Consider the following 14,701-nt stretch of genomic DNA (forward strand, 5'->3'; position numbering starts at 1 on the left):
GAGTCAAAGTGTTGTAAGTTTCTTTCGCATGAGAGCAAGGTTTGTGCATTCATTTCAAAAAAGTTAAGCAGCAGTGCAAGTTCAAAGGCTTTTTCCCATACATGGGCAAGATATTTGACAGGTATTCCTGCAAAACAAGGTGGAAGTAAAGAGAATTCATAAAATTATTCAAATTCTGTATTTATCAACAACGCTATTAATACCTCAAGGATAAGATGAGGAGCATACCAATAGAAGACTAAGGCTTTTTAAACCTTTTGTTTACAAAATCCAAAGGGACTGTCAATGAAAGGCAAAATTTCTAGCAGAAGAGGCTGAAAAGTCACATATCAACCTCTTTCCCCCAACCTGAGAACAGGTGGTTGGATTGAGGCTTAAATACACAGCCCCTGATGGAAAAGCCAGATGGAAGGTGCCAGAAAAGAATGCAGAACCTGAAAAATCCCTTGCACACACCTCATCAGGTCTAGGACATTTGGAGATGGGCTGATGAAAGGCCCTAGTTTCTTGCAAGGGAGAGAACTCAGGAAGACAGCTATCCCCCTAGAATTAGTGTGCACTGATCACATAGATGAACATACAGTGACTTATTCTTAGGTTTTTATTTCAGACTGCAGCTCTAAAGAGGAGAGCTGTGTATTAGTATGTGGTGGTTTTAGTCTAATAGAACAGACAAGACAAATGTACTGGCTCAGAAAAGCATTCCAAATTCAGCACTGGTAACATTAAAATGTGCTCCTGAATCAGGATGAAGACAGAGAGAAAAACAGAGAGACATAGCCAGCTCCAACCCGATTATTTACAAGGCCTAACTGCAAGTCAGAGTTGTGCTCTGGGCACATTACAACTGTAAAATTATGCTGCTTTTAAACCTACTTAATTCTACTTTAACCCTCATACAGTATTTATCTTCTTTACAACTGATTGTTTTCCAATTGTTTTACTGGTCTCAAAGTATGTTCATGTAAAAAGAAAGGAAAAGAAAAATCTCAACTGGATTAATTTATTTGAGTTAATTGCTGTAAACAGCCTATGCTAGTAAAAATTAAACTTTACTCTGCTCTTTCCTGAGAGATGAGGTTCAAAGCAGGGTGAGAACCTGAGAAAGTCTTTTTGAAACCTTCAATAACTCTTTGCAGGAAACACTGTATTCCTGCTGAAGGAAAGACCTTCATAGCTCACCTAATTTATTCCCCATTTTTCCATTAACCCCAAATAAATGAATCCCATAATCTGTCCCGAAGTGTAAGTAGGCAGGTGATACACACCCTTGAACTGTGCTCATGTTTGAATTTAAGCAAGATGTTCTGTATTAATTATCAGGTATTTTATCTTGGAAGCCTGCCAGTCATTTCCATATTTCCACAGGTTCTTATTGTCAATACTTCCCACATTCACAGTGCTCTTCTCATCTCTTCTGTCATTTCATATATAAAAGGCAGACCCATTTTTCACCTTCCCAGGAATACAGAACCTATGAAGTATGTGGCCAATATCGTCTAACCTATTAAATGTCAGAATCATATATCTCAAACTATATGTCAAGATGCCGTAGTCTAGAAGCAATAAACTCATTTTGTTACTCACAGGGAATGCACTCTGGCTGTAAGAATCCACATGGGTTCCCTTCTGTATAGATTTGACTGTGACCTACTGTTGATGGCTAATATGCTTGGAGATTATGGTAGAAGTTGGCCAGATAACATCTCAGATAGAAAGACAAAATAACACTTAAAATATTCCCTGTGTAGCTGGCCAGCTTGTACTTGTTTGGTCTCCTATAGGTTGATCTGATGCTTGATCCAGTATGAGACTCTCCTAATGTATTTTAGTACATTATTTAACCCTCACACACCATGCTGGACATTCTGCTTTGGGGAGAACTGTAGGCACCAGAATAGAATTTAAATTGAACAGAAGTTGCAGCTTTCCAGAAGCTGAATTGCTACATGAGCTTGTTTGAACCAGAATGCCAAAAAGCAGCCGTGGTGCACCCTGCAGGGTGCCGGGAAAGTGCTAGCCAAACACAGCATGAGCTCTTGGCTGGTGCAGAAGGGCCGCTGGCCACACCAGCAGAACAGCTTTGCTCTGTGGCTGGGCAGGCAGTGCAGCCCTCAGCTGGCTGCTGGCACACGCTGGGCTGCACAGCTAAAGCACCTCCAGGGCACACGGAGAGGCCCGGGTGACATGGATGGATGTTTCTGGTCTGCAGAGACCAATGAACATGTCACCTGAGAGTCAGGCCAGAGAATTTGGAATCCTGCAGCTGAAGGAAACCTCTAAATCAAAGACATCCTCTTCAGGGGGCTGGGTGCTGGGCTCCCTGCCCCAAGTCCAAGCCAAAGGGACCTTTCTCTGGATTCTGCTAGCACCCTGCTGAGGCCTGGCATAAGGGAGACTTCATCTGGCCACCTGGTTCACCTGCTGCTGGTGACTGCTAGGCTATACCCATCCTTGGCAGACAGCTTCCACTCCGAGTCTATCAAAATAATGCCTTTGTAAATGAGAGCCTTCTTCCAAACCTCCACAGAGCAAAAAAAAAACCAACCCTTCTCCTGCCTCTCCTTCTGTCTCAGTTCAATTCCTGCCAACATCCAGGTGTAACCCACAGACGCTGTTCAGTCAGACATAAGAGTACAGCAAGACATCAAGCACAGCAGAATTCTTGTGAAGAACTCAGAAGCAAAACAAAGGCTGAAACAGCAATTTCTCTGTTAGTCACGAAGCATTTTATTCATGTATCTCACTAGAAATAAATGGATTGCTATTCCTCATTTTGTTTTTCATACCTACATACCCATGGGGCAGGTAATTTGGCACAAGCCAAATTAAAGAAAGGGGCTCCAGATGGGTCACAACAAATAACTGAAACTTCCCAAAGCAAAGGCTGGACTCCCCATTCCTGCATTGGGCTGATTTGCCACGACAGTTGAAACTATTGGGATATCTGAAAGCCTGTATTGAAATAAAGGTATGTTATCATGCTCTTTTTTGTTAGGCGAGAAGTAACAGGAAGGGGGTCGGGGGAGTAACATTGTTTCTATTTATTTTTCAAGATCGTTTCACATAGCTCACTACAGTACCTAGCCCCCTCCAAACCTACAGGAATCAGAAGGGGGAAAACAAAACAAAACAAAATTAAACCAAACCAAAACAACACGCACAAAGAAATAAGACAAAATCTCAACCCTAACCAGTGATGCTTTTTTCTTAATTGAGCTACATGCCTGTACAAGTTTTGAGCTATCCAGGCTCCTGTTATCCTAACTGCCATTAAATTGTAAGGATAAACAGAACAAATGCTGTGAAAAATTTCAATTATTAGATAGTTAAGTACTGTAAACACAAAAGAGCCCATGCGGAGACCTGTCTTGTATTAGTGACACTCATTAGCTGTAATGGAGTCGTCATTTATGCAGTACACTAAGTGTATATAAACTTACAAAGATGCATTCATTGAAAACATCTACACCACGCATAGAAATGGATTTCCTTGATCCCCAGCAAAATTTAGGGGAAGGGGTGACAGGAAGCCATGTTTCCAACACACACACATCCCCATTTTCATTTGGGTCACGTAGAAAGCAACCACCTGGGACATCGGTCCCATGGGTCATTCACAGCAACCACAAGCTCTAACGTTTCCTTACAAGAGGGATGCCTTCCTGCCTTTCTCTCAATAACTGTATCAAAAATAACAAAAGCTTTTTGAGTTTAATAAATAAAGTATCACATGTAATGAATACAGGCTTTGTCTGCTTTATCAGCCTTCCACATAAACGGCAGTCTGAAGAACATGTAAGAAAGCATCGACGCCTTGGCAGCTTACTTATCATTTCAGAAAATGACTTGTCTGTTGGGATGATGTTTAGGTTTGAGCTTTGGGGACAGCCCTGAATTTCTTTGAGCCCAGTGAGAGAGCAGCTATGGAGAGCAAGTAAATAATTTTCATTTTGTACAAGTTGAAAAGCTTCTCTTTTTTTTTTCCCTTCACTTCAGCGAGATGACAGTGGCATGATGGCTGATTTTCATTTCAATCAGAGCAGCATATGATTACCACCTAATTAGAATGTAGAAATAGAAAGGAGATCATTTTTTAACCTACCCAAGAGAACGGTGCTGGGGGAGGGGAGGAGATTATGTTAATCAAATGATACTGGCATATTAGAGCTACCAAAATAGCCGCCTGAATTTTTATCCACACCCTTGCTGTCCTTGAGGATATGTCAGGGGCTTCAATCAAAACCTGCATTTTCAGACCTTTATTTCTGAGCAATAAATATACTTTCAAATAAATGTGTGTCACTGCAGGCCCAAACTTGTCATCAAAATATACCACTCTTAGGTGTAAATACAGGTTTTTGGTGTGGCTTTTTTTTTTTTCCCCTTCAAAATCATGCAGAGTTTTGTTGACAACTGTAAAGCTGTAAGCCTGGAAGTTGCTTGCATTAGCTATTGTAAAAAGAAAAAATACCCCACCAAATATAAAATTCTTTCTTTAATTAAACATTGTCAGCTACTCCACTCCCTTTCAGAATAAACGTAGCAACTTTGCTGCTCTGCCTGGGGGAATATAACTTAGGTTACATTAAAGGAAACTGCATCAGATGACATTTTCCAAGACACAGAGTCCAACGGCATGAGATTCAACACATCCAAGTGCCGGGTTCTGCACATTGGTCACAACAACCCCATGCAGTGCTACAGGCTGGGGTCAGAGTGGCTGGAGAGCAGCCAGGCAGAGAGGGACCTGGGGGTGCTGGTTGATGGTAGGATGAACATGAGCCTGCAGTGTGCCCAGGCGGCCAAGAGGGCCAATGGCATCCTGGCCTGCATTAAGAACAGTGTGGCCAGCAGGAGCAGGGAGGTCATTCTGCCCCTGTACACTGCACTGGTTAGGCCACACCTCGAGTACTGTGTCCAGTTCTGGGCCCCTCAGTTTAGGAAGGAGGTTGACTTGCTGGAACGAGTCCAGAGAAGGGCAACGAAGTTAGTGAGGGGCTTGGAACACAAGCCCTATGAGGAGAGACTGAGGGAGCTGGGGCTGCTTACCCTGGAGAGGAGGAGACTCAGGGGTGACCTTATTGCTCTCTACAACTACCTGAAGGGGGGTTGTAAACAGGCAGAGGTTGGTCTCTTCTCCCAGGCAGCCAGCACCAGAACAAGAGGACACAGTCTCAGGCTGCACCAGGGGAAGTTCAGGCTGGAGGTCAGGAGGAAGTTTTACACGGAGAGAGTGATTGCCCATTGGAATGGACTGCCCGGGGAGGTGGTGGAGTCGCCGTCACTGGAGGTGTTCAGGAGGAGACTTGACAGGGTGCTTGGTTACATGGGTTAGTTGATTAGGTGGTGTTGGATGATAGGTTGGACGCAATGATCTTGAAGGTCTCTTCCAACCTGGTTTATTCTATTCTATTCTATTCTATCTGCATCCTTCCGTGGAGCTAATGATAAGACCGCATCTCAAGATGGCATTTTGTTTAATTGTCTCTGAAGAATGAGGAGCCCACATTAGGTTACTGAGACCACCAAAGGAAGAGGGGAGGACGATTTTGAAAAAAATCATAATAAATTAATAGGGAAATGACCTTCCAGGTGAGCAGCCTGCAGAAAGAATGAAATAATGAAACAGGGCTGCCCTGGTGCTTTCATGGGCACAGAAGGTAGAAGCAACTTTTTGTTAGCTGCCTGACCTGATTTTGAAGGGAGCAACAGGAGAAATGTGTCCCACAGTGCTGTGTATGCTCCCTGCTAGGGATGCACTCACGTAACACTGCACAGCACAGATACTGCCAGGCTACGCCGGTACCCTAAGGAACACTGCGGAGTGCCATCGCTTAGCTGCACTCGAAGTTGTGATCATTTCAGTTTACCCCACAACAAAGCGCTGGTGCTTTTAAACACTCATGGAGGCACAGCTGCACTACCCTGCCTGATTTAACTCCTTTTGCTCTGACCTCCCAGGCAGTGGCTGTCCAAAAGGACAGCTACCTCTCTCCAAACTTCACGCCAGTACCGAGCACCATTTCAGGTGCTTGGGATAATGCTGACCAGTCCACAGATATTTCTCTGGAAACCAGTGGCGGTCCTGTGCCATATCTGCCAGCCCATGCAGTGGTCCTGTCCTCCCTCAGGCACCTACAATCAGTGAGCTTTCTATTTTAGGAACAATAACCCTGAGCCAAGCTGCCACAAAAGCAGGCTTAGGCTTGTGTGGCCGACACACAGTGTAGCAGGTTTAAGTCCTGCTAGACCTCTCTGCTGCAACTTACACTTGAGGAAACTGCTCCTGCACCTGCTCTAGCCCTTCCTAACCAGGAGATGAGATGTGCTTACCATAGCATCAGGGTTATGAGCTCTGTGAAGACAAGTTACACAGCATAACCCCTGAAGCTCTGCTTTCTTATCACAGATCTTCCTTTTCTTCAGTTACTACATACTCTTTCCATCCTCAGAAACTCAACTGCTCACACAGTTTTCATCAGCAGGATAAAAGTCCCCTCAGTCATATCTAGGATACTCATTGCAGGGTGCATTTCCTCAGCTCTCCCTGGTCTCATACACCCACAGCTCCTGCTGCTGCAAGGCAAGGCTAGCCCAGCCCAACTCTTGTGTGCCTACCAAGGCACAGATGGATACAGGAATCAATGCACAGGAAAGATAATTGCACTTTAGCTATCTCAGCAGTGGAAAATAGCACCGTAATTTGGATGAAACACAGTGCAAAATGAAGCACAGATGCAGGACACCCATGTTGTGTGTGGTGTGCCTAACAAACCAGGTGTTTCCTCCTGAAACATGTTTGTCATGGGGAGTATGGCAAATGTGTTCTTAACCCTGAAAAGAGAGATCTGATTTCATCTGCACCGGGGTTTTGCTCATCCTGTTTTGCTGGAAACATACAAAATGTTTCTGACAGTGGGATGATGCATACCTACTTGCTGAAGAAACACAGGGATCTAAATTTCATGTACTTCAGGCAAAATAAGAAAAATTCTCTCTACAGTAGTGATTCTAATAAAAAAGAATCGGGAATGTATCGATTTGTTTGTCATTTATGTGGTTTTAATCTGCATCAGTTATTTCAGTGGAACATATATTGCAACAGCATCTTCCTGGTTACTGATCTACTGGAGTGCATAACCAATGTTGTGAGATGCAATGCAAGAGAAAGAACAATACTTGGAACTCAATGTGCTGTTAAATTAAAGACTTTTCTTGAGCAGTGAAAAACCCTTGAGGCTTTGCATAGCAGTGACATAAGGTCAAGAGAAACATATCATGGTACTGAAGCATCATATCTGAAGGGGACCTAGAGGAAGGCTGAGAAAGACTGCTTAGAAGGGCATGTAGTGGCAGGAAAAGGGGCAATAGTTTTATTAAACTGCAGGGTAGATTTAGGTTGGACATAAGGAAGAATCTCTTTACAATGAGAGTGGTGAAACACTGGAACAGGCTGCCCAGGGATGTGGTTGAGGGTCCCCATCCCTGGAGACATTCAAGATTAGACTTGATGTGTCATTGGGCAGCCTGATTTAGTTGGGCAGCCTGATTTAGTTGGGCAGCCTGATTTAGTTGGAAGTGTTCCCCTGCTCACTGCAGTGGGGTTGGACAAGAGGAACTTTGAGGGTCCTTTGCAACCTGACGCAATCTGTGAACCTGTGAAGTTCAAGTAGATGACAATTTCTAACATTGTAGAAGTTTGAAGGTACCCATCACAAAAAACCCCAACCAACCAACCCACCCCAAACCAATCAACCAACAAAAAAAAAACCCACCCAACCATACAGTCCTGACCCAGCACCCCCAAAAACATAGGGAAGTCTAGTATTTTTCTTTTGTTTCTTTTATGGAAACCTTGCCAAATTATCCTGGAAAGAAACATTCTGAACTGTTCAAAGAGCTTAACGTGCATTTTCAAATGGATCTAAATGTACAATTTTCTAAAGGATAGGATCCAATTCTATTTTGTGCTCTGAAGAATTCTATTAAACCTCTAGAGCACTTTGTGAAAGGTGAAAATGCAGTTTGCTAAAGAGATAGCCTAGGTGGTCTGCAGTAAATTAACCACTGCTGCTGACTGTGGCCCTTCTTGTGAGCTTGCTCACACCACTGTAACACCATTTACAAGCTTCTAAACTAGATCTGCCCTCTGGCTGCAAGTCAGCAGACCTGGGTTGTAAAACACAGCGAGAAATTAGTTTGACTAAGAGCTGCATTTCAAGACCAGAAAAGTGCTACATGCAACTAAGTCAAAACTATTACTTAAAATAGAGTTGTTTCCCCTAGTGGACTTCATGTAGTTAGGTTTTAGGCTGCTTAACTGTGGTGGCCGCTGCCCTGCCTAGATGGTGTTCCCCGTTCAGTAAAATACAATAGATCTCTCTGTGTATTGCTTTGTAACAATTAACCTCAGAAAGGAGCTAACTCCATTTGCATGGTAATGAGACATTCATCTGAGTGACATCGGAGTTAAGCATGCTAATAAGTTTTTATGCAAACACCTGAGGGGTCAAGCACAACCATGGACTCGGATAGGAAAACCTTTTATTAAATGCAAATCGCTTTCCTTGTAAATACTATGACAGAGAACTTGGTAGGACTCTAACAAAGCTTGCAAGAAGGAAATCATTTAGGTTATATTTTCAGGGCCCCAGGTTGACCAAGGAATATCATCACTGATTAATTTCTACTTTGAATTCCTATCAGTGTGGATAATATCTTCATGATAGCATCAAAGCAGAGAAGTACTACAGGAGGTAGAGAGGAGAAAACAACAGTATTGCCTTATCTTTCACAAACTTGTCACAGTTTCCTGGGATGCAGGAAGGCAGATAAGACACTGCTGCTGTGGAGCACAACAAAAGGCCAATTTGTCACATTTCTGCTTTTCCACTTACCTGGTTTTGCTAAGTGTATTGTTATGTTGACAAATTTCCTAGTGAGCAGGCTATCATTTTGGGCTCTGTCTTGAACTATAACTTCTGGGATTCATCCAGTCAGTTCAAATTCTACACTCAAAGAGTTTAAGATGTTAGGACAACTAGAACCAAACATTAGGGGATAACTGTCTGCCAAACATCTTTGGGACTAAAGGAGCAGAATCTTTCTTCTCAAAGGCAAGGCAGATTGTGAAAGAAGGGATGAAGGGAAGAAGGTGACTTTGATTCATTTTACTTTGGCAGAGCAGAGTGCAGGAAGCCTCTTTTGTACAGGAGAAGCCATTAGTAGGACACAAGGATGCATTCTGACAGTGCAGCCAGTAAGGGGAGTGGTTCTGGCTAGTGATAAAGGGACTGAAACACAGGCAGCCCTCTCAAAAGCTGGCCTCGTGGTAAATCATTCAAGGTTTTTGCTCCCAGACAAGAACATGAGAATTTAAATATTCAGTGATTGTAGTGAAAGTTGCTCTATCTTTATGACAGGAGTTTATAGATAAAACTGTATCCTATGGTAACTGCAGTAAGAAGAGTGCATTGCTGAGACACAGAAAGTTCCTTTCATTTCTGTTGCTGTATGATGAGCTACTTTTGGGAGAAGTTTGGGTGATTTATAACATCACTACTCAAAGCCCAAAACCTATTCCTGTAATAATACACAATACAAAATGGATCAGATTGACAGCTGGCAAAGAGCTGCGGCAGTTCATTTAAAGCAGATGAATTACACTCACCTTGCTATATGCATTAAACAAGAGCAACCCCACAATTGTATGCTTCTCAAAGAACCCTTCCACTGCATATCTGACTGCCATCTTCAGTAGCACTGCTACATATTTTTATTTTGCTACTGACCTATTTATGACAAGTGAAACAGGCTAGTGTGCCACAGTCTAAAAGTCAAGCCAGCAGACTGCAGAAAACGCTGAGGAAGGAAAGCTTTGTACAACAAAAAGTACAAAGTTATGGATAACAGGACCCTCAAAATGTATCTCAACTGAAACCTAGCACTCCACTTCCTTCAAAAATTAAGAAAACCTCTCAAAAATTAGCTCTGATTTCCCATATTCACTGATATGCAATAACTGCCTCAACAGCATCATGTACATCTTCAAGCGTGCCAAACGTAACCTCAGCTTGGTGAGTTTGGGATTCAGGGTGTTAGGGAAACATCTACTACGGCAACTATCAGCTGTACTAGTCCTAATTCAAAAAACAGCTGTGATGTAAGCTCTTTTCATTGCCTAATATTGTAAACTACAGCTACTTTAAAAAAAAAATTCAGATGAAATTGGAGTTTACAGGGAGCAAGAGAGGAGCTTTAGAGACAGGCAGCCAAGAAGGTCAGGAATTAGAAGGGAATTTATTAGAGTGAGAGAAAGGAGGAATTGTGCATATCCGGTGTTCATAGTTTATACTCATCTCTGTGGAACATAAGAACAGTAGCATTCTGTAAACACAAGTCCAAAAGCAGAAAAATTATTCCAACTCAGGCAAAAGTTGTGAACAGATACAGCACTATCTGCTATGAACCTCAAGTCTTCTTCCAAAACAGACCTGGAGCTTTATGAAGACAAAGGGGAGGAACTCAAAGGCTGTGCAGGGATTCAGAACAACATGGACGTAACACATGAACTAAAAGAAAGAGAGATGATGCTCAGGATATAGGAGTTTCCAGGCCAGAAGGAGAGAGAAAGAGATGAAAGGGAAGACGCAGATTGTATTGCAAGTGAAAGCTGTCATATAGCTGAGAAGCAATGGCCAAACCGCAGAGTAAAATGCTTCAGAAAACAGCTTTCATTGGGCAAATGCCCACACTTTTGATAGGCAGTCTAGTAACTGAAGTCAGTTTTCTCATAATACCATTAAGAGAAAAGTAATGAAGGGCTGTGTATCCAATACATACTCAGCTTCTCAGGAAGAAATACTTATGAAGCCAAAAAAGATTTTAGCCTGTTTTTAAAATTATGCAGTAAAAATGCAACTAAAAGATATTATAAGATGGAAAAGCAGTGCAAGCATAGAGGTTCTAACCTTACACTTAAGGGATAAAATTACATACCAGCAGACTAGATTCCAGAAAATATAAGCCTATAGCTTGCTTTTAGGCTCGTAAAGCATTACTGAAGACTGTACATCCAAAACTCCTTATTTCACTGCTTAGATTTTTAAGTCATAGGAGGCTAACAAGGGCTCAGTGGTACAACGAAATGGTGTCCCAAATGCATATGCACTTCTTAACATAGCTTCAGGTCTGAAAACCTCAACATACCATTCAGATCTTGACATGGCATTTCCTTTCAAGACAATGTTGGTAAAAACCAAATCATGTAAACCTGTTAAATTCATACCCTCACATACTAGCTTGCCCTGAGAAAAAGGCTCCCTGAATACACTGCTAGAAGAAAAGCACTACTAATTATGTCCCTGTATCCAGTGCTTCTCCGCTGGATGCTTTGTTAACTGTTTTCAGGCAAAAACACAGAATAAATCTAGCTGTCTGAAATCTGTCAGCTGTCATCACGAGGGAAGAGGCCTATCTTCAGTTTATTTTATTTGTTCTGTCACTTCTTTGTTGCAGTCCAGCACCAGGAACTATCAGCTGCTAAGAACTCAGACCAGAGAAAGAATAAAAACAAGGAAGGGGAGATACAAAGATCATTCTACTGGAAGTACTTTTTAATCTTGTAAAAATAATCACCACCGTGCCACCAGAAGACAACCAGCCCTGCTAAAAATTCACAGTTGTATTTAGTGAATGTTCCAGGGAAAACACACACTTCACTGCAAGCAACCCAAAATTTAATGAAACCAGAAAACACTATCATAAAGCTCCTTACTGCAAAGTGACCCCGGAACACCTTTGGTGGCTGTTTCCACTGACAACGGGTATATACATTTCCTTTCCAAGAACCTCCTCATTATTAGATGAAAACTCTGACGCTCAGAAGCAGCTTAGGAAGAGAACAGTCTTTTACTTTGCCAGGAAAAGCAACAATGCACAGGAAACGCACAGTATGGTTTCAAACAAAGGTATTTCCCTCCACCTCCAGTCTAGCTTTTAAATATAACCATCTTCCTCCAGCTATATTGTCCTGACCTGATTTCACTGGTCTCAGAACAAAATAACAGACTTCAAAGCTCAAGCTTGTGTTTACTCTTCTCACAGCTCTGGAGTCAAAGACCATAACCTTAGGTAGAAATATGAGAAATTTATATTACATTCCATACCTCATTGTGATTCTTGCTTAACCATTCCTTAATAGTGTTAAGGGCAATGACAGCAGCAGGCTCATTTGGAAAACCTAAAGAGAGAAGAAATGAGAGACAAATGAGACATGCATTTTTCTACACATATAAGAAAACCACAGTCTGGGGGGGGAAAAAAAATCCCCTTTTTTTTTTTTTTGACTATTTTTGGATTAAAACTGGTCAACTCCCTTCTTCACAGATTTGTATAAAGGTTTTAGGTACCACCAATTACTCTTTTTCCAGATTAAAAAAAACCAAAGAAAAACAAACAAAATAGGACCAGAGGTGCTTTCTTGGATTTTATGTGTCTGGTTTTGTTTGGTTGATTTCATTTGGTTGGGGTTTTTTTCAGCTCTAGTTAGGAAAGCTCTAACACTTAGAAGAAGTGGAAACAACAGAGAGCTATTTATGTGTCATACTAGGCAGGCAACAATGTAACACATATATCACAATAATAAATACTGGGCTTACATTTTGTGACATTCAGACATTTCTTAAGGCATAAGGGCTTTCTTAAGGCTTGCTATCTTTAATCCTTCTGTCAGCAAAGCCATGTGACACTGTGACCCTCAACACCATAGGCCTTACAAGGACAGAAATGTTTCAGTTAGAAATCTCTTAATTTATGACCTAAAACAATGAACAACTTTGGAAATTAATGAATTCGTGAAGCATAAGCATATGAACTTAAGGCCTGATATTGCATGATATACTAGCAACAGGAACTCCCTCCCAGCACTACACAATATCAGAAATCATTCCAGGGACACAGACTTTTTACTTTGATGGTTTCTATCTATCAAATCTAAAAATGCTTTCATTACTTAGGCAGCCTTAATTTAATTTTCCTCTAAATTCTTAACTTGAGGGCAGCAAATCATTCTTGTGCAGATTTAAAAATAAAACCCAATAAGCTGTATGAATAGCTCTCAGTAGGTTAGATTAATAGAACAGCCTTTTGAAGAGGTGGAGCTGCAGGCACAGTGTACAAGCAGGCAATGGGACCAGACAGAAACAGTCATGAAATTCGGCATACAGCCGCACACACTTAGGCTTTCTTACATCACACATCATCTTCGCAGTGTAAAATGAAATGCAGACACTGTAAAAAATTAGTAGATGTGTCCAGCTCTTTGACCTGGCACATTACCCTCCAGGCTCCTATCTTCTTTACACCTAAATCACAACTTGTGCACTGCTAAATTAGGGGAGAAAAAAGAACAAAATCCCTCTACCCTGAGTCACATGCCCAAAACACTGATCTCTGTAAGTGGACTCTGCAAAGTTTTTATCCCCCAGCAGATGACCACAAAATGTGGTCAACAAGTGATAGGGTCAACAAATATGATCCAATGGATGGAGCACCTCTGAGTACAGGCTGAGAGAATTGGGCTTCTTCATACTGGAGAAGAGAAAGCTCCAGGGAGGCTTTATTGTGGCCTTTCGGTACTTAGAGAGGGGACAGTCCTTTTATCTGGAACTGTTGGACAGGGAAAGAGGAGATGGTTTTATGCTATAAGAGAGGAGATTTAGACTAGAGACAAGGAAGACACTTTTTGCAATGAGGCTGGTGAAACACTGTCACACACTTCCCATGAGGTAGAAGTTTCATCCTTGAAAACATTTAAGGTTTGGTTGGACAGGACTCTGAGCAAAATTTCTCTGCTCACTGCTGGGGGTTGGACTAGATAACCTCCTGTTTTAGTTTAAAGAGTGGACAGAAATACATGAATCCTTCACATCTAATACATATACAGGATACACTAAAAAAGTCCCCAAAGCCTTCACCCAACCAGACTAAACCACAAAAATCCAGTGCTTGTTTTCTTCACACCACTGCCTCCCAACCTTGTTGCCTCTCACTGTGTCTAAGCAGACCTAAGACTGCACAGGGAAAATTAGTCAAGCCTCTGAAGGTCACGAACAGAACCCATTGTTAGCAGATAAGGGACTCCCTCCAGAGAGCTGAAAGGAGGCAGAAGAGAAAAAAAAAAAAGACTAAAAGAAAAAACAAAGAAAAGAAAAAATAAAGAGACTGAGCTGGCCTTGCTGCCAATTTATAAAGAGATAGCAGGATTATGGGATTGAATAGCAAAATTGCAATTCTCCAGTCCATCCTTGGACCTTTTTGCTCCTGGAGGACTCAACTCTATGTTGGTGGGCTTTTTTCTTAGAGGCCTCAAAGTACCACACATCTAAAGGCCCATTCCAACCCAAAACCTCTTCTCCTCTTCTCCCAGGCAACCAGCACCAGAACAAGGGGACACAGTCTCAAGCTGCGCCAGGGGAGGTTCAGACTCGAGGTGAGGAGGAAGTTCTTCACCGAGCGAGTCATTCGTCATTGGAACGGGTTGCCCAGGGAGGTGGTTGAGTCATCGACCCTGGAGGCGTTCAAGGGGAGATTGGACGTGGCACTTGGTGCCATGGTCTAGTCATGGGGTCTGTGTTGATAGGTTGGACTCGATGATCCTCGAGGTCCTTTCCAACCTAAGTGATACTGTGAAAACATT

General features: G+C 42.2%; 1 protein-coding gene across 15 annotated transcripts in view; it reads right to left on the bottom strand.

Moving 5' to 3' along the window:
• MACROD2 (mono-ADP ribosylhydrolase 2) overlaps positions 1-14,701 on the bottom strand; it is a 984,824-nt gene that overhangs the window by 288,267 nt on the left and 681,856 nt on the right. For all 15 annotated transcript variants that reach the window (XM_068153137.1, XM_068153136.1, XM_068153138.1 and 12 more), the window contains one exon: positions 12,171-12,244. In XM_068153137.1, coding sequence (XP_068009238.1) covers positions 12,171-12,244 — 74 coding nt within the window. The remainder of the gene's footprint in view (positions 1-12,170; positions 12,245-14,701) is intronic.

Source organism: Melanerpes formicivorus, unplaced genomic scaffold (genome assembly GCF_026170545.1).
Source record: "Melanerpes formicivorus ecotype bairdi unplaced genomic scaffold, bMelFor1.0.p_v2 SCAF_25, whole genome shotgun sequence".
NCBI classification, from domain to species: Eukaryota; Metazoa; Chordata; class Aves; order Piciformes; family Picidae; genus Melanerpes; species Melanerpes formicivorus.